This window comes from Protomyctophum bolini (genome assembly GCF_963924005.1).
Source record: "Protomyctophum bolini genome assembly, chromosome: 24".
Lineage (NCBI taxonomy): Eukaryota > Metazoa > Chordata > Actinopteri > Myctophiformes > Myctophidae > Protomyctophum > Protomyctophum bolini.
The window spans coordinates 18,268,051-18,289,011 of NC_137885.1; the positions used below are offsets into that span (position 1 = coordinate 18,268,051).

Here is a 20,961-nt window from a genome sequence, read left to right on the forward strand (position 1 = left end):
GATTTAGCATGTGACGCCATCGCACAAGTGATCACGCTTAAGCGATTTAGTTTCCAAACTTTGGTCTGAACTAGGCTTTAGGGACGCATTTCGATGCGTTTAGGTCTGGGCCTGTATGAGAAACACATTTTGAACTTATAGAATAGACACTATGACACTAATCTCTTAAACTGGCCCCAATCCTCTCCAACAGTTGCAATGTGAAATCTGAATTGAGAATCAAGCGTGCAACCGGGTAATTAAGACGGGGATGCCCTGCTGTGCCGTTTTCATCTGGCTCAACTTTGGGTTCAGCTTTTACTTCTACGCTGCCTTGTAAACCAAGGATTGTGGACTGTTAGGAAATATTAAACCAGTTTGTAAGGTCACTGGATGGGGAGACATTGTAAACAGAAGAGCATCATCCAATCCAAGGATTGAATTGATCTCACTCCATTTTGTTTTAGCCTTCAACTACTGCTTGCTTACAGTGCTTCACAGAGCGCAGGTCAGGGTTGTCCTCCTAAATCAGTTCCAGTAGTGTAATTTCGGAACTGCTGAGCAAAGTGTTTCAACAGTCAGGGTCAAACTCTCCCATTCCAATGTAAATAATTTGCTTGTGGGCAGAGTGTAATTGCAAAGTGCCATGTAGTGCCATGTAAATCTAAGTTATATAGTTATATATACATCTAATCAGTGCTTAGGAGAGGGATTATAAAGGCTCTTAATAATTCATTCAACCAACGCCGCGTAAAGGACAATTGATGGCTGCGATGACATGACCTGTCCACTCCCTGCAACATCCAAACCAGGGTTCTATCTGGGTATAATCAGGCGTAAACATGTAGACAAGGTTCTGTGTATTGGTAATGCAGTCTGCTTCCACCCAGCAGAATGTGGGCCTGGCCTGACCTCGGAATACGTCTCTCCAAAGCCGCGCCACCCTCCAGCAGCAGCTTCATGTCAGCCTATATGTAATAACCAGTCCAAAGTTCTCCAGGCACATTCAGTCCAGTCTTGGCACTTGCTATCGAGTGGTTTTTAGTCCAATTCAGTCCGGCCTGTTCAAATCCATGCACTCCGCTTTCCAGGCACACCCTTCAGACGTACATTCATTTGTATTCAAGGTTTTGCCAAATGTCTTTTTAAGGCCTTCATAAATGCACGACACGATTAAGGCCTTCATAGAAATGCACGGCGCGATTAAGGCCTTCATATAAATGCACACAGTCCATCTGCAGTAACTGTAAATGTGGTAGAACATTTTCATACCTCCATGCACCTAAACTGGAAATACTGATGGGCACATTTAAGGCGTCTTGAATAAATCTTTCCCCAAACGCAAAAACGGCAACAACACCTACCAAATAGCATGGTATTACCGTCAGGAAGAGAGAGACCTTTGTATGCTTTTCTTTTTCTTCCATAAATTAATGTCCTATTTTATGACGGTGTCATGCAAAACTAGCACAACTAGCTATTTTTGAATATTTGAGAAAAATGTCTTGAAAACCCATGACACACCAGGTTGAAAGTGGATAAGTCTGTCTGTGGGCTTTTATACATATTTAACCAATGCATGGTGTGACTAAATAATTACCACATTGGATCCATTGGAACACAGGTTCTCTTTTCCATTTCCTGAAAAATGGTTTTGGACACAAGGTTTCCAACCCGCCAGCAACAACATTCAAGGCGATAAAACTGCATGCACCAACACTTTCCAATTAGCAATAATAGCATATTATTATTATATCACATCACATTCACAGAGCCGGACAAAAACACAAGATCTCCGATTCCTACTTGGAATCTGAATAAAATCACTCCTAATTCATGTTGACTCTCACATCATATCAGCAGGCCATTCTCGTGAGGCACGCATTTTTTACACCAATCAAAGCAACATGGTGAGGTTCTCTCGTTGAAACGTGACACTCATGTTGACCTGATGGTGCATGTGGTATTCATTAGATGGGCTTGTCAACATACGGCACATGGAGTTGAAAATGTCCACCAGACCACCACCAAACGCCTGGCACCACCACCACCCACGCAACGGGCAGAAACGCCCACTACATAGTTGGCAATACTCACAAAATCCATGAAAGCTTATAATAGAGACTTCCGCCAGATGAGGGGAAAAATACTGCAAGCCCCTTGCGTTCAGCGCTTGGCATGGCAACATTCATGAACGCACCGGGGTGTCTTTTGGTGAATACACCCCCTCCGTCATATTTGGGTATTTCAGCTTACGAGAGAATGTACATACTGTACATGGGAGAGCTCTCACTTTGGCCCCTTTTCCACCGGGGTTTTGTCCCCGCCTAATATTGAACCAGTTCAGAGTGTTTCCACTGAAAATGAAATGGTTCAGAACCCTAAAAGTTGGCTCAGAACTGGAACCAAAGAGATGTCCGCCGGTTCCGTGAAAGTGCCAATGGTCCAAGAATCATGAACGGAACCAGTTTTAGAACCAAAGTGCTTTTGGTGGAAAAGGGCATTTTGTGTGTCAACCATTCGGGTTGGCATGAGTTCACGTCGTGTTTAATCCTACATGGTCATGACCCTTGTTGGGACGTTGATAAAGGCACATTGTAGTCCGAGGATCTGTGGCAGAGCTCTATTTGACCTTGGCTGGGCTGTTTGACCAGTGACGACTTGAACATGGAACCCCTGAAGGGCAGCTGGGGCACTCTGCAGATTGAGGCCCAGCAGAAGTGCAGCACGCTGGGGGAGAGGAAGATGAAGACCCACGGGTCGATGATGGAGTTGACGGAGATGAAACGCAGAGCGATCAGGTCCAGGCGGTGAGACTCCGTTCTGTTCTGCCCTATTGAGTTGATGTAGACACGGCTCTGAGAGATGAGAGAGGGAGAGAGAGAAGGAGAGAGGGAGAGAGGGAGAGAGGGAGAACAAGAAAGAAAACTGTCAGATTAGCTGTTCACATCACATTTGTATTAAGTCTACATCACTGGTTCTCAATGTGTGGGTCGCGGACACATTTTGTTTTTCTATATTCTATATATTTTAGTTTTAGTTTTTAATTATTATTATTAGTTCAAAACATTTTCAAAAAAACCTTCCCAGTGAATTCATAAAAAATAACAATCAATGAAATTCCATATATTACATTACACAAGTAGCAGTGAAAATAGCCGATCTACAAGCTCACACCGCGACACGTTTGGGAACCACTGGCTCACATCATAAACAAAAATGCATTTGATCAGCTGCAGTACCATTCCATTATGATAGATTACAGGAAAACGTCACAGGTTTTCAGCCCAAATCCCACTGTCCTGATGTGAGGAACGCAACAATATAGTGTGGCAACGATGATCTGTGTACGTACACTTGATGACGGGAAATGACTATGCTACATATTTGGCGCAAGCTCTGGCGTGCAACTAAGTATAAATCCAGCTTTAAGATAATTGATGTTAAATATTAATTTAGTTAAAAAAATAATAATATTAATTACATTTTAAAAGACTGTGTTATGCCTTATTATATAAATGTATTGGAAGTGGTTCTTGAGAATTGTGCAAAAATATTCTTTTGGTCCAGATAATAGCTCAAAAAACACAGATCTAATCTATCTAAACTGTATTCCCATAACCAGATTTCATACACGGCCTCATGTATAATAAGGACACATTAGCACATGTATTATCTCTGTTTCAGCAAACAGGATGTTTGCAGATTACATAAAACAGCCGTATCATTTAAAGATCCTGTTTGAGTTATGGCCCAGTCGTGATTTTCTGTGCGTGCGTGCGTGCGTGTATCAAGTAACCCAGTGGATAGCAGCCTGGGAAATTGGGCTTAACACAACACCTGCCGCATCTTCATCATAAAGCCAGGACACATAAATGTAACTCTGGGATATTGTGAAATAAAATTATCTAATCTGATCTGATAATCTGATCCCGATTAGGTAACCTTCTTTCATGACCTTATAGTTAGTGTCACTATATGTTTGTGTTAATCAGAAGTGGGTATAGTCTGAGAAAATTTGAGAGAATATAGTTCTTATTTTTGTCAACACAACATGAGCAACTTTGAATCTCACTGACGTTTGAGGTTTTTGGTGTCTTGGCCAACATCCGTGTAGCTGTGTTGTAGCTAGTTCTCGATAGGTTACAGGTGGTACTTGTAATGTACACTTCTCCTATCTGACCAGGGAATCGAATGGAACACTTGCCAGAGCCAACTGAGACATTTAACATAAATGCAACATAAATCAACACTTTGATGTGAGACCTGCCTGTATTCAGACTTTACAGCATCACAGTAAAATCTTACTGTTTGTTTGACCTTCCCAAGAGCCGCCAACAAGGCTCACATGTTTTGGTACCGCATATCCTTTGGCCGAGCTCTCACAGTTGTCACAGGACATACATGAATGAACCAGTGTTGATTTTAGTCAAAATTCCATTTAGTTTTTTAGTCAAATTTTTGTCATCTGAAATGTTTTAATTTCACTCTAGTTTTAGTTGACTAACTCTATAGTTGATTTTGTCAACAAAAAGGTGTTTTGACGGGCCTTGACGGCGTCGTAAATTAATGCCTGATTTTACACTTAGTTGAATGCTGAAAATAGCAGCTGAGTGCAACACAGAGCGCAACCAAGCATAAAATGACATGTCTTTTAGTTCTACTGGATCTCTTCTCCACTAGACCTTTTAGTCTAGTTTTTATTTGATGATGAAATTGTCAGTATATATTTATAGTCATAGTTTTAGTCATCGCCAGTGAAAAAAGGTAGTCGTCGAACATTTTTGCGTCACAGGTTTAGTCGACGAAATCAACACTAGAATGAACACAACGTGTTCAAGTATTCCGACTGAAGTACTGTAAGTGGCTGTAGTCGGCCCAATACAATCCAGGGAAGCGATGACTACAACTTCACAGGTTTACCAATTCCCACACAGGCTCTCTCTGGGGTCTGGGCAGGAACCTTGTCCAGTAAAGGGCAAATAATGAAAATATGCTTTTAAGACGGCGTCTATGATTCACTATACTGTACACATGCACAGTAGTCCTCTGTCTCCCTCTTTCTCCTTCTCTCTCTCTCGTCTCTTTTTGTTTGCTCTTTCTCCGAATTTCATACCCTCTCACTCACACTCTCTCGCTCTCCTAAACGGATTCAGGGTATTTTCTCCAACATGACTCACAGTGTCCCGGCAATGTACTCCCGAGATAATCGCGGTCTAATTTCCTTAAAGGGGAAACGTTGTGCCATCCCCGTTATTAAGCCACCCTCATTAGCGGCTAATTTCCTGTTCACTTAATGGAACCCAGGGCCGGGCGGTGACGGTTAATGGAACCCAGGGCCGGGCGGTGACGCTTAATGGTACCCAGGGCCGGGCGGGGTGTCTCCTAATCTGAATTCATCCAGAAAAGGTTTACAAAGCGCGCTGCTTTTCAGCACAATTAGATACACAGCTGACAGTGTCAGAGTACACAGTACAACCACTGCTCAAAAAGAATAACACCACTAGACGGGTGGCTTGCTCAAGAGAAGCTGAAGTTGGTGTGATTTACCCTTCCTTCTGGGTGTTCGTCCCTAAGGGAGTGTAAGGATGGGGAATCTGTAAGCTGTGTGGTCTGTCCCTTCAACACTTTGTTCCCAAACAAGAAATCTTAAAAACGACAGGCTTGAATGAACCCTACTGATATGCTCGTTTCCAGCTGCTGTTACTGAATCCGAACAGTTGTTTGTTAATGAGAGGCGTCGGCGTCACAACAGTATGTGCACACATACAGTATCAAAGGATCAAGGGCCAATGAGAAATATGGAAACAACTGTGCGGTTATGTGGGTTTTGTTTTGGTACAGGGTGTTTCGAATCAGACCAGCTTGGTGCTAATTGACACTGATGTAGTTTTAAACGCAACCAGATGAGGTGTGATTAGAAGAAACGGAGTTAGGGAAAGTGTGCTTGTGTGTGCGCGCGCGTGTATGGGAGAACATTTATGTTTATGTATGTATGGACATGTGTATGCCTATAAAACGAATGTGTGCGTTTGTGCGTGCAAGTGTGCGTGTGCCCGACTGTTGAAACTAGTGATGGGAGGCACACATCAACACCACATGGACTTCATGGACCCACCGCAGTTTTTCTTACAAAGAAAACAGGTCTCTGGATGGAGCCCGATCTCACCCAAACACGGTGAAAACACAGATTGGCAATTCCGTACATACACTACCAGAAAACCCCAAAATGTACACGTTACACTACTACTGTTTTGACCGCGACGGAGGCGTCGCTTTCACCCCATTATCTCAGTTGGGGGGGAATGTGCTCCCCACAACATTATTTACGATTCTGTGCCTATCGGGTTGCACCTCGGACGGGGGCGAGTCGGCTCAATCGAGACGGCGCCCCTCCGTCGCGGTCTATGGGGAGGATTTCAGTGTAATGTACGGATTTTGGGGTTTTCTAGTAGTGTACGTAAGTATGGAATTACCAATCAGTGTTACATAGCCTACTATTATAGGATGTTGTTTTTTTTATTTTAGCTCCGTCTTCAACAACACTATCCATTAACCCATTTAGGCCTGAGCTCGATTCTACGAAATGTCTTCTACATCCTGACAGTTTTCTGAAAAAGCTATGTTTCTATGTCTGTCGTTCTTCGATTTAAAAAAAATAGCAGACCTACAAGCTCGTAGCGCACCACTCGTGGCGCTCTAAGAGCTTGTACATCTGCTATTTTTCAATAGCTAAATCATAACGTAATGCCAACGCCAAAATGGTTCCCGCCCAAAATGGGTTCAACCAAACTGTCTCCAGGCTGGAAGATCTAATCCTAGGCATCTCTTTCTGAACCTGGATACTGTAACTGACAATGGGTTTCCCGAGCACAGTAGCACACGGCTGCACTGATTGTAAACACCACTATACGGCCAAACGGCAGAGATTGCATCATTAACGCCACAGTGATTGGTCTGATCTGCCTATAAGGCAGGAGGATATCACACCTAACACCGGGGTGTCAGCGACCTCAATGCTAAAGAGGCACCATCACCAGCGAGGGAAAGGAAATGGACCTTTTTCACAGAGCGTGGAACCTGATGGGGCACTTGTTTTACCCTGCCGGGCCGTCAGCGGGGTAGGGGGCGCTCTGCTGTGTTAATTTCGACTGCACGCAAGTAGTTATATAAGCTCGCAAAAACTATGCCTAAACCTAGCCTTAACCCTAACCTCACAAAAACGATATACCTAAACCGTTAGGTTAACCCTAACGTATGTATCAGCCAAAAAAAGCTAGGCTACTAAAACAAGCGCCTCATCGGAAATGGAGAGTCGACTGCTTAAGGTTCCTGGGGATGCAGATCTCTGAAGACACCCAGAGCTAACATGTGCAATATAACAAGATAATACTTTATCATTGCGGATGTGGAAAACCAAGGTAAAATTAAGTTCAGAATAGATACAGGTAAAGAGCAGCAACAGGGAGAGTGCAGAATTTATAGTAATTTTTCATGTTGAATATTTTTTGCTGAAGAGCTAGAGCAAGCATTCCAATGTACTTCTAATTGAACTTGTTACAGATAAATGGAACTCTTGAACTGTTAAGTTCTTGCACCATTTCCAATTTGGATTTTATTTTTAAAACCGCAATGAGTGAAAGAGCATGGTTGAGTGAGTTGCTGACAAACATCCTCTCATTTAGTTTCATCTCTTGTTCCGTGCTTCTCTTTCACTTTCTCTCAACATTTTTCATGGCAAGAGAGAGACAGGAAATAAGCTTTTGACCTAAAATCCCTTAGATCTCAGAAGCATTAGCATACCAACTAAATTATGTTTTCTTTTTGCGAAAATCTAGTCTTGCTGTGAGTAAGAGGGGGAACCCATCAAAGCTCCAATATTGTGCTTGTCTTTCACTTTTGATTGGAATTAAAATGTTTTATAGTACCATTCATGTGATAATAATAGCCTACAGTATATACAGATGCAGGTGTCTCCCTCTGTGTGTTTCTCTGACCAGTCTGCCTTTTAAATTATTAACGCCATCAGAGATGATGAGGGATATAAAGTCAAGGGGACACACAGGTCGCGTCTAGCTTCATATACTGTATGCACAATATTGTAATTCGATCACGCCTCATGTGTGCATTAGGATATTGCCAATTAATACGTGTCCTGACTCCTGACCTCTGAGCGAGATATTACATTACCGAATCCACAGCTTATATTTATAATGTCTCTTATAAATTATGCAGCCGTGAGATCGCTTTGTCAATATTCTGACCCATGTGCAAACTTTTTAACCGCAAAACTTTCTGACACGCGAAGGCTGTACTGTGCTTTTGAGGCCACTGCCAGGAACTTGTTGATGTTCACAAAGTAAACGGCCCCGAAAGAGAGACAATATGCATGTCGTACAGTATGGATACAGTACCATTGGAGGTTTGGGCAGGGAGACAAACAGGCAGACATACAGATGGCCAGGACAGTGGACAGACTAAGATAATAAAAGACGGGTGTCAGAAGACAGACTGTCAGGGCAAACGGATTCTTCAAAGCACCTCCAGTTCAATCACTGAGAGGGAGAGGTCATTTATAACATTGACGTTGAGGTTGTACAGAACAGTACTGATAAGGCACTGACACCACACTCTGGAGAAAGCTGATGCCTGTGTTCTTCAGGTACCCATCACAGCCTCCCCGCTGCACTGCCCTGACATGGTCTCAACACAACACCGCAATGGTAACTTGTAGGTCGGTTATTTTCCTGCTAAGAGCCCCATGAAGATGAAAGGGAAAGTGTACGTGGGGCCTGAGGCTGGAGCATGAAGAGAAGAAGCTGGACAGAACGGAGATGGTGAGGATGATTAGATGGATGTGTGGCCGGTGTGTCACTGAGAGAGTGCTAGACGAGTGCAGAGCTGCGACAGAGGATTGGAGTGCATGTGGTGAGGAGAGGTGGTACGGACACATTACGAGAGGAAACAAATGACTTAATGAATGGGTGAAGAAAGTAATTCTTGCACTTGGCATCGACCAGAAAAGTGGCCATGGACCTTTTGCGGTGGAAGAAAAGCCATGCAGGATCCAGTCCAACCCAGTGGTGCCTCGAAAGTGGACTTTAAACAGATTATGTTACCCTTCTACAGAGGGGGAAAAAGCAGTGGACAAAGTGTAGAGCCCTGGGCGACCACCACAGTCTAATTCAATAGACAACATAACAACGTGAAACGTGGAGGTCAACCAACCCCTCAGTTATGGATTGCTGAGAAACACGTGAGAGGGAATTATGAGATTATTATGAGAATGCATTATTCTGTATTCCTTTAATTCCCACTTCTTGGCTAGTGTCTCCAACTGAGGGCTCCGTTATGTCTGGAGACTGGTTTGAGCCCGGGTGTCAGGTTTTAGAAATAAACAGAGCTCACATCTGCTGACCTGGGGACCTGTGTGATAGCCTGGGGCTCCTAAAATCAACATCAGTGTGAAGATTCTTATCATGCCAGCCCTCAGGGGTCCGTTCTGACACGTCCAGCTGTGCCACTGCTGGTCACATGATCTGTGGCTAGCAAAGCTGACCTAGAAGCTCTTACCTCCTCACTAGAATCAAGACGATCAAGAGGGGTTTATTTTTTTACTCATATTTTTGTACTCTGAATATTGGGTGGTACATGTTCTGTAGAGACAGTACTGACAAAATGAAAAAAGTTTAAATAAATATGTAAGAAGATAAATTATAGATAAGATAGAAATAATGTTAAAGTAGACCCCCGGCCGGGTCATACCAAAGACTCTAAAAATGGGACCCAGTGCCTCCCTACTTGACACTCAGCATCAAGGGTTGTATTGGGGGTAAGTCCCTGCGACATACTAGGGTCATGTCCAGGGGGTGTACTTGTACATCAAGCTGCCTCACGCTACAGAAACAGGAGATAGGCTCCTGCCCTATGGGCCTCATGGCTCGGCAATGCTAAGGTCGTTTCATGCAATCAGATATGACTTGTCTGTTTGGAGGCATGGGCTGTCGAAGCTAGAAAGTAGTTTTTTGCCACTCTTTCGTTCCTGCATAACTTTCAGGTACGATGACGGTACTATACTGGTTAGACTAGCTGGTTGTAATACAGAAAGCTAGACGTTCTACATGTAGAATGCTGACTGGTGTGGTTCTCATAGGAGATCCTATTAACTACATCCTGGTGTCTCTTTAGTGGATTTCAAAATGCATTTTGTTTTGTAAATCAGGCTATAGCAGATCTACAAGCTCACATCATGACATGATTCAATGCGTTGAACTTGAACTTGGCTAGTATTTACGCTACTTGTCGTACAACTAAGTATAATTATAGAGGTTTAGTGGTCAAAAACTGTCATCATATTCTGGTCTCACCTTTAATAAATACAACAACAACATTGCAGTGCAGTGGACCGTTGGGATTCCCTATCATGGCCTTGGCATTACAACCAGCCCTGGCAGCCCATAGTCTATTGTACAATTTATGAATGGCTGTATTTCCTCAAAATGCCAGCGACACATTCATGTTCAGGCGCGCGCACACACACACACACACACACACACACACACACACACACACACACACACACACACACACACACACACACACACACACACACAGGGGGAAAGATAAAGCCTTCCGCTTGCAGTCTTTTATTGTATATGATTCTCCCACTGACATTTTCATATGTTTTATGACGTGGTTATCAGCAATTTCCTACGGCATCTGGCATTTGGTTCCAGATACCAATCATGTCCATGTCTGTGCGGTACTAATGTTTACTGCCTCCCTTATAATATCTGGCCATGTAAAAATAGATGTTCTTAGGAAGCAATACAGTACAGTGTTCTGTATCAGCATTGAGTTAAAATTAGCTAGTCTTAAGGTTGGAGGTTAGGTCTCTTCCTCTAGAGAACATGCTCTTTCTTCAGGGCCTATCTGCGTCGAGAGCATCCTGTGATATGGTGCTGAGACATGGACTATGATAGCGGTTTCGGATGTTATCAGATGATTTAATCTCTGTCATCGGCCCTTATCAAGACAGTATGGACATTTCCTACATACAGTATTCCTTAAAAAAACCCAGTTTTCTTTTCACCCAGTGCCAATTATCTAATGTAATCCTGGGCGCTACATACAGTATTATATACTACTACAGTATTATATAACAAATATATCCAAGCCCCAAGAACATGTGCGAACTGGACTAGTCTCAGCTGCACTGCGGTGAGCCCTGGCTTTCACAACTGTACCAGCCAGATAACTGAAAACCCCCCAAACCCAAACCTTTGTAAGTGAAACCCCTACCCCTTATGCAAAATGTCCTATTAGTATTAAACTCTCTCAGGTTTGATAAAAAAACATCCTCTTTTCTGAAATATGTTGACTTGCTCAACATTGCTCCATATGTGGAAGGGGCCTTATCACCAAATGGTGCTTCGCTAAAACAATGCTGAGGGATTTGTTTGCATAGATAATCAATTCTACGATCCGAATTGAATCCTCATCCAGTTTCACTTTTACTTAACCAGGCATGTCCTAGACTGTTCAGGCTTTCATGGCCGCAGGTCATTCTGTTTTGTGACGTCAAACACACAGTGGCATCACAAGCTCCGATTGGTTTCGGGAGTGCTTGGCCCTTGGCCACGCCATAAAAGAAAATGAACAGCAGGCAGGCTAGTCTTTGAGGGAAATTATCAGAAACAACACACTTATCGGAATGATCTGTTCAGCATGGAGCGAGACCTGGAGGAGTCGGCATTAACCCCACGGTGAACCTCACGCTCGCCTTCTTGTGAAACGTCTCACTGTCTTCGGGTGAGAAGAGTTTGGTGACTCCATATGTATGTAACCAAGGCACAACAATGGGCACGTCCAAATCTCAGGAGGACACACCTATCCTGTGTTCATTCATATACAGCGTGTTGAGCGCTTGTAGATCATGTATTTGCCTCAATGACAATTAGTGCACACAAACTACTGATGTACTGTAGTACATGAAAAGAATATGCATAACCTTTTGTAAAGTTGTATAATGTATATACTGTAATGCATGTGTCTCAAGGCACACCTGGACTTGTCTCAGGGCACAGCAGTGTGCTTGCTCAGCACGCCACACGGTCACAGAGTGTGGTGGAATCAGCAATGACTCATTTGGGGAGAAAACAGGTGTGCTGTGGTGATGCATTGCATATCTACGGTTACGTATTCCCACATATCCACAGCAAACACACAGCGTCCTGAAAGCTTGGGATCAATCAGTGCATCGATCGAGCCCTCTGACCTGTTGTCTTAAGTAATGGTGACTAGCCCTTTAGCCCTAATGATCTTAACTGACCCCAAGTGTCTGAAATCAGCAGCTGGTGATCATGTCTGACAAGAACGAATTGACATCTGGATGTCACGCTGCCTTTGGGGGGGGGGTGTGTGTGTGTGTGTGTGTGTGTGCACGTGCGTGCGTCGAGAGATTCATGCACACATTAAAGTCCTGAGTGGTACTTAATGTCAGGGAATGTAAAGAAGGACCTGTAAGGTATGTGTGTCTGCATATTAACATGTCACGTGTGTGCAGTATGTGTACAGTAGGAGTAGCCCTGCCTTATGCTCTGTTTAAATTCTTAGTTGCGTTGCGTGCAGGGCAGGTGTCGTGGACCAAAGATAGACGACCTACAAGCTCACAACAATGCGGCTTGTCGGCCGTCTATTTTCGGTGAGCCTTTGAGCTTGTAGATCATCTATTTTCTACGGCTGTCAAAATCACTCAGTTAACGGAGTTCATTTGTGAAATTAATTAGATTAAAAATGTTAACACAATTAATGCATGCTTAGATGCATCCCGTAATCCCATAATCCCATCCGCTCTGCACTAGTCATCGCTCTGGTATCTGATGGCTGATAGATCCAAAGTATAAAACATACGTATGTTAAATGTATATATATCCGCCTTTCCATTCCCACAACAATATACAGAAAAACATGCCATATTTTCGACATAGTTCGAATGGTGATTAATCATGTTTAATACATTTTTAAACTGTGATTAATTTGATAACAATTTTTCATCGTTTGACAGCCGTACTATTTTCGTAGAACTTTTCAAGTTGTGAGTTTGAAGATCGTCTATTTTCGTTGCGCGGCACAACCAAATATAAATCAGGCATTACTGACCGTGTGCGGACGGACAGTCAAGAGAAATCAATCCGTGTGTGGAGTACAGTAACGGTACAGTAAGTGCTCTCTCTCTCTCTCTCGCTCGCTCACTCACCACCAGCGGCAGAGTGCATATGATGAAGATGAAGGTCATGAAGACGAGCAGGATGAGGTGCTCCACCTCCTCGGCCATGGACAGCGCCCCGCGCCGCTCGCCGCCGCTCATGTTGGAGCGCGCGCTCGTCGACATCACGGAGCCGCCGTTCCTCCGCCGCCGCTGGTACATGCGCACCAGGTGGTACACCACGAAGCCGTTGAACGCCACGATGGCGAGCACGAGCGCCAGCATGACGGTGGCGTACAGGTTGGCGTAGGCGCGGTGCACACCCTTCGCTGGGTTCATGTCGATGAAGCACCACGTGCCGGGGCAGTACTGCACGTAGTCGCCGAAGCCCACGAAGGGCAGCAGGCAGAAGAGCGCGCACGCCAGGAACATGGCAGGCACGGTGATGTAGCCGCACTTCTTGGTGACGTGCTGGCTGCAAGTCAGCACAATTAAACAATATTAATAGTTAAAACAAGACATAATAGTGTAATAATGAAAAAACACAGTACAACAAGGATTAAAACAAAACATAAACAAGAGAGTCGAATAACATGGGGAAAATGTTTACGAAACAAGAATGTCACAAGATCTCACAAGAACGATAAAAGGTCACCCTTTTATCGTTAGCTTGATCCCGGGAATTTTTAGAAGACGTCTTTGTCTCACATTGTCCTCGGGGGGCAGAAGATCAGTAATATGAAGTGGAGCCAGTCCATATAATGCTTTAAAAGTGGTTAAGGGCATATTCACACTATGGTCCCGGGTGCGTACTCGGGACCACTTTTGTGATTTTGTGGTTGTGTGAATGCTGCGTAGCGTTCGCCGAAGCGGATCACCCAACCATTCCCGGGACCGCATGGAGGTAGTCTCTGAACCGATTGAAGTGTACTCGGATATGGATCGATGCAATGTGATTGTGAAAGCATTGAATACAGTTAAATGAACTAAAGTGAAATCTGGTACGGAAGAATCAAGGCCAATGTGAATCATGGCCAGCGGGGACCAGGCAATCGTATTCGCCTATTCGGGAACAGTTTGAATCAAACGGACTCAGCGTGAATATGCCCTCAAGAGGATTTTAATCATATTCTGGCCTTAATGGGCCATCATTACCTGTACAGGTAGGGGTGGCCGATGGCGAGGCAGCGCTCCAGCGCCATGAGAAACAGCAGCGACAGGGTGGCCAGGCTGAAGAAGGTCATGCTGAAGCCAAAGTACTTGCAGGCCATGTGCGAGGTGGAGTTGCCCGTCACTACCATGGCCACCATGGTGGTGTTGAGACGGTAGGACAGCTGCACAAGCGGGCTGATCAGGCACGTGCCGGCCAGGTCCGTCACCACCAGGCACGTGACCAGCACGTGGAAGAGGGAGCGGCGCGCCTGCGAGTATAGGGATGGGAATTATCCATGAATTCATATAAATTGATAATTGCGGTCCAGGCGCATGCCACATATACTGTAGGCTCTGGCCTGACAGTACGTTGTGTGTTCGAGTCCCGTTCATGACGGCCTTTTGCTGCATGTCTGTCTTCACTGTAACTATTAATAAAGGCACAAAAGGCAAAAAGAAATGTGGAAAAAAAAGAGGATAATTGATAACCTTAACGTTCGATTAACCGGTTAGTTGATAAGTGGCATTTAAAAAAAAAATAATAATGAGTTAATAAATTAATTTCCCTCAATGAAAAATCGACATTTTGACGATATACAGAAAGGCATATTATGTTCCTTAATCAAATATTTATTTGAGCATTTGAGATACAGGGCCAGGCAATGGCATCTTTGTATGGGGAATTAAAAGTGCACTGTCTTGTCTGTCACATCACATGCAATAGCAGAGACGTTTATGTGGCTACTGGCTTTTAACCGGCCCACATGTGCGTTCCTCGGCCACGCACGCGCGCGCAGACAGCATTACAGTCACAGAAAACCGCCCAATGATGGAACCGCAGAGTTTTCTATTAATTGAAGAACTTCTTAACGGCGATTAATCGATTAACGATTATCTATTAACATCCCTACCTGAGAGCGCCTGCGTCGGACCTCCAGGAGCACCAGGGCGGCGACGTTTCCGAAGACGCCCGCGGCGAACATGATGGCACTGATCAGCGGGCTGTGTCTGCCGTCGATGTACTCCTTGCGATGGCACGAGTCGTAGTCCATCTTGGTTGGCTGGGTGGCCGTTCCAAACAAAACAATGCTTTTTTCTTCTTTTTTAGCTCAACCGCTTATGAATTAATGTCCACCTTTGGCACCTGATAGAAACAAAACAAGAAATGACTTGAGTCATTATATATCAGCATGCATTCCATTCTCTTGCATATTGTACCTTAGTGGGGCTTTCTGTAGTCACGTTTTCAGTCTCTAGTCATGGTGTGGTGGGGGAGAGGAGAGCAGGCTTAAGCCCTAACCACAGTTGCCACACCAGAGGGTCACCATGTAACTCCTTGCAACATGCAACTCCTTGCAACCATTATTCCCAATGGCCGTTGCAAAGTAGTTGCATTGGTGTGGGTTGTTTTGTTGCAAAAAAAAAAGAATGCTATGGAAAGCTATAGATTGGAAGGGGGAGTTTTCCACATCCCCTCGACAAGAGATGCCTTCTGAAAGTGACTTTCAAGAGCATATGGAGAGGCTACTGAACCCTCCTGTCGGTGAGGGAGAAAACATGCAACATATGGAGGACTATAATGTCACCATGCCACTTACAGATGACCCTATCACTAGGTCAGAAGTTCAACATGTAATTGACCGCCAGCTAAAGGCAGGAAAAGGAGCGGGCCCTGATGGTGTGAGCCCAGGTGTTTTCAAGCTTCTGCCAGTAGAATGGGTCACGTTTCTATGTACACTCATGAATTCCATATTTCTAACTGGCTATCCAATGAACTGGGCCCCTGCTAAACTGATGATGTTATTTAAGAAGGGTAACCAACTTGATTGTGACAATTATCGGGGCATAAGTGTGATCAATAGTGCAGCAAAAGTATATGACTATGTGCTTAATAACAGACTGATGTGCTGGTATAAGCCATTCAGAGAGCAGGCTGGAGCTCAACCTAGAAGAAGCTGCATAGAGCACATTGTGGCACTTCGACTTATAATTGAACATTGTGTCAGAAAGAAGCTGAAACTGTATGTTGCCTTTATAGACTTTTCCAAAGCCTATGACAGGGTGCCGAGAGGAAAACTGTTCAAGGTATTGAAGAGCCTGGGGTGTGGCGTTACTATGATCTTGGCCCTGATGTCAATGTACAGTGTGACAACAAGTATCCTGGGATCCACCACAATAACAGCATCCACTGGAGTGAGGCAAGGATCCCCTACATCTTGCTTCCTGTTTGTAATGTTTGTCGACATGCTCATCAGAAAGTTAAAACAATGTGGGGACGATGGTTTCCTAAAATGGCTCCATGTTTTAATGCTAATGGATGACACTGTCATCCTGGCAACATCAAAGGAAAGGCTGACTGAAAAACTGAAATATCTGGAGGAATATTGTGATGAATATGGCATGCTTGTTAATGAAAGTAAAACCAAATTTATGGCTATATCGGGATCTGATGAAGATAGGCAACCTATTCAGCTTGCTTCCCTTACAGTGAAGCATTGTGACAGTTATACATATCTTGGAGCCATCTTCACTGCTGATGGAAATGCCCGAAACTCACTTGCCCTACATGCAAAGGAGAAGGCAAAGCACCTAAACAAACTGATTATCTTCCTGACCACCAACTATGATGCTCCATTTTGTGTAAAACGTAAGGTTTTTGAGGCTGCTTTCTCATCAGCTATATTGTATGGGTGTGAGGCTTGGTTGAAAATCCCCTTAAAGTCTGTTGAAACTCTCTACATGGCTGGAGTGAAATCCCTACTTGGGGTGAGGGTTACTACCCCTAACTTAACCTGCCTGTTAGAAGCAGGACTGCCTTCAATGCAAGCTTTGGTGAGAGAAAAGCAAGCCAGGTTCTTCACCAACATACAGCAGCGGAATGGCATGCTTGATGACCCCTTGTGGTATGTTCTTCAATTGCTGAAAAATGAGAACCAAGTCATGTATTCTCATTTATCTGAGATAATGGAAAAACGAGATCATATTGAGAGTGACCGAAGGGACATGATTCATAAATTACAATCCAAAGAGGGAACAAGATATAAGACATACCAAGCCATCAACCCAGATCTATCTGTTCACCCACTCTATACCAGCACCAGCAGTACACCTTACATTGAGGACTATTTGAGGATAACCTTTACACGGTTTCGGTTGTCCGCTCATAGACTGCGTGTGGAAATGGGAAGATGGAGCCGCATACCACCTGAACAGCGGTTTTGCCACTGTTTGCCACTGTTTACTTTGAGAGTAGTCAGTGCCTTAAGAGCATGCATTGCGCATGCATTGTGTTCTCTCATATAACCAGAAGAAATAGTTAAAGAACGCTACATTCACTGTCTCCGTTTTCTAAACATCTTTAACCTGTTTTCCAGGTAATCATAAACCTGTTATTCAGTGTCATATCCGGATACTTGTAACACTTACAAGTTAATTCCAATGTTTAATTCAACTAACCATGAGCTCTGAGCTGTGAAACAAAATTCTCAATGTCTTTTAAAGATCGCCAGTGACTAAATAAGGCTTCATTTTCTCAAATAGGCCTTATTTGCAGCAAGTCATGTCAAAGTGACATGAAGTGAATCATCATCATCATCATCGTGAATGACTCTTTCTTCTGTCAAAAAACAACGGAAATACACAGATTCAGCCGCAGCTAGTGTTGCTGGATTAAGTAGCCTACTTTTTCTACTAAATTAATAAAAGTAGCAATAGCATGCAATGTAAATATTCATTTAGACGTAAAAATCCTGTATTCAAAAAGTATTTGCAGTACAATAGACTTGCTACAACACCAAAGTAAAAGTACTCGTGCAGAACACAATCTAAGAATCAATACAATCTTAGATAACAGTAATACATATTGATGTGTTGTGTTCATCACTTCAATCTTGCAGCTAATGGCTGATGTGATGTTATAGGTATCCTAACCTATTATTAGCAAATCATCATTTATCACTTAATCATTAATGTATGTTTTTTTACCCTATTTATAATCTAAACCTACAAAGTAGTAAACTAACGTTGTCAAATAATTGTAGTGGATTAAAAAAAACGTACAACCTTTGCCTCAGAGATATGGAGTAGAAGTTAGGCGCCTATCAAAAATAAAATAAAAACGTAGGTCTACTCAAGTGCCTAAAGTAAAGTAGTCTACCCCAAAATTGTTCTTGAACACTGAACTGAAGTGAACATAGCCAACGTGTGAATAAATATAGGCAACATTCCACCACTGCTCGGCCTCAGTCGTATTAAATTAAAACGTGTTGACACATTTCTCCCTTTCACTTGCAACGATCAGCATACTGACTGACTCACCTACCATGGCAGCAGGAGTGAAATGTTTTCTGACCAAAACACCAAAGATGAGTCGCGTCCACTTGTGGTCATATTCTCCAACAGCGCAACAGCTTCTGAAAGTATGACAGTACACCAACAACCAACTGTGACTCAGTAGTAGTTCGTTCGTTTTTCCGTCCAAAAATAAATTTAAGGAAGTCCCCCCCAAAAAATGATCTATAGGCTATAAAATACATAATGTTTTAGATGCAGTTATCTGTTTGGTGCCAAAATCCGCCCCTGGATCACATCAAACGGTATATACAATGCGAAATATGAAACGTTAATGTAATTCCACATAATCTGCAAGAGGGTCCACGAAACAAAATGAATAAAAGTCCAAAGAAACACGTGGATGGGCTAATTCTATGTATATGCATGGTCGTTGTCCAAACATAATGGATTGTATCATAGTTTACCTCTATTTGTTGCGCGAAACGCAGGCATCATCCCTCGCGGATAAAGTCCCAATTTACAATCTCTCTTTTTTTTAAAGGTGAAATATATAAAGTTCCCTACTTTTCCACAACTTATTTTCTCCAAGAATGTAGCTAATAGCTAGGTATGTATGTATAGGTGCCGGTGGTGTTTCCAGGTGAAGTCCGTGTTGTAGTAGTGTAGTGTAGTGTACGCGCTCCTGTTGCGCTCTCTGATCAGTGAAAGCGCATGGTGCGCTGTATGTCTGTTGGTGTAGAACGAGCCGAGGGAGTGGTATGGGGGACGTCACACGGCATGCATGCATGTACACGTCACACACACTCACCAACCCACCCACTCTGTGTGTGTGTGTGTGTGTGTGTGTGTGTGTGTGTGTGTGTGTGTGTGTGTGTGTGTGTGTGCGTGTGTGTGTGTGAGAGAGAGAGAGAGAGAGAGAGAGTGTGAAGTGTGTGTGTGTGTGTGTGTGTGTGTGTGTGTGTGGCCATTTTGGCCAACAGCTTCTTGACCATAGATAATGTCATTCAGATGTGGACAAAATATTGACAGAAATGTGCCTGTGCTGACACGTTTATCCTGAAACAGAATCCGTTATTATTATGACTGCAGACTTTACAGTTGAATAGATGTTTTGGAACATAGCAGGAGATCCAAACACATGATGGACCCAATCCGTGTTTTCTGTAAAAAAAACCAACCATCTTGCAAATTGTGCCGTATGGTCAAATCATGGTCAAATCCATCCTGCAAGCCGTTTTCAAATTCTGCCCGAACCCGACCCTGCCCGACGAAAGTTATGCTAATTAGTAGGGCCAGACCTCGGGAAAAAAAAGGGGGAAAAAATAAATATATATATAACATATTGCTATTATTTTAATAATAATAAAAATTATAATTCAGTTTGTGTATTTATCTATTATGAAAATGGTTCTGACTGGCGTTAAAATGTTATACTGTGATACAGGATTCCCAAATTATGCCCAAACCTGACCCTATACCCGAGTCACCCAACGCTTAAGGGACCTATATAAATGTATGCAAATAAATTAGTTGAGCCGGGCCGGGCCTCGGGCCGGAACAGTTAGGGCCCAGTTTGGGCCTTAATTTTCAGACCCGTTGAGAACTCTACAAGTCGTTACCAGTTTGACAGCTTGGGCTATTTTCTATCAATTACACTGCACCCCATGAAGTGTCTTGGAGATGTTTTGCATTCCTCCTAAGCCAATAATGTGATAGCTGGCTCCGGTACAGGAGACTGGTCTCCTACTGAGTCTCCTACTGACCGATGACCCCGGTCACCAAAGTATATAGGCTCAGGAATGTGACAAAAACTAAAAAAGAATCTCCATGAACTCAAGGCTTCATGGTCTGTGTAATTGATAGACAATAAGTACTTTTTGGGGTGACCATATTCTGTAACATTTTAATGTTAAGGATTAAAGGACTAATTCTGAGAGTGTACAAATGGAAGCAAATAATGGACCTATAATAAGGGTTCCATTTGTACACTCTCAGAGTTACAGACCTGTAAGGTTCCAGTTGGAACCCCATCAAGGAACCCTGAGGGTCCCGGAACTATGCACTGCTGTATTTGAGTTTTGATGCGTTTCGTTTTAATCAAATAGTTACAGCCATGATTATGTTTTGTAAATAAGTCAATCACCATAGACACTCATGGAATAGCAAAGCCAATGCTAATGTGTAATCACTACTACTGTTATGTGGGAAATCATCACAGACAAGCTTGTGTTAGTTAGTTTTTTTTTAAGAGACTAAAAATAAGAAACGGTAACAGTAGCTTTAAGCCACTTTATTTTACATGTATGATATTTGCTTTTACATTTAGCTAC

General features: G+C 43.3%; 1 protein-coding gene across 2 annotated transcripts; it reads right to left on the reverse strand.

Annotated features, from left to right (window-relative positions):
• Positions 1-1,968: 1,968 nt before the first annotated feature.
• Positions 1,969-19,318, reverse strand: ptger2a (prostaglandin E receptor 2a (subtype EP2)). Of its 2 annotated transcripts, none has more exons than XM_080758700.1 (6): positions 19,096-19,318; positions 18,660-18,750; positions 15,250-15,482; positions 14,342-14,607; positions 13,238-13,661; positions 1,969-2,837 (listed from the first exon to the last, which is right to left on the reverse strand). In XM_080758700.1, exons 3-6 carry the CDS (start codon positions 15,388-15,390, stop codon positions 2,541-2,543), a joined length of 1,128 nt encoding a protein of 375 aa, XP_080614826.1. In that variant the 5' UTR covers positions 15,391-15,482; positions 18,660-18,750; positions 19,096-19,318; the 3' UTR covers positions 1,969-2,540. The 2 variants fall into 2 exon arrangements, with proteins under 2 accessions (XP_080614826.1, XP_080614825.1); XM_080758699.1 differs by having other exon boundaries at positions 18,656-18,750.
• Between the last annotated feature and the right edge of the window lie 1,643 nt (positions 19,319-20,961).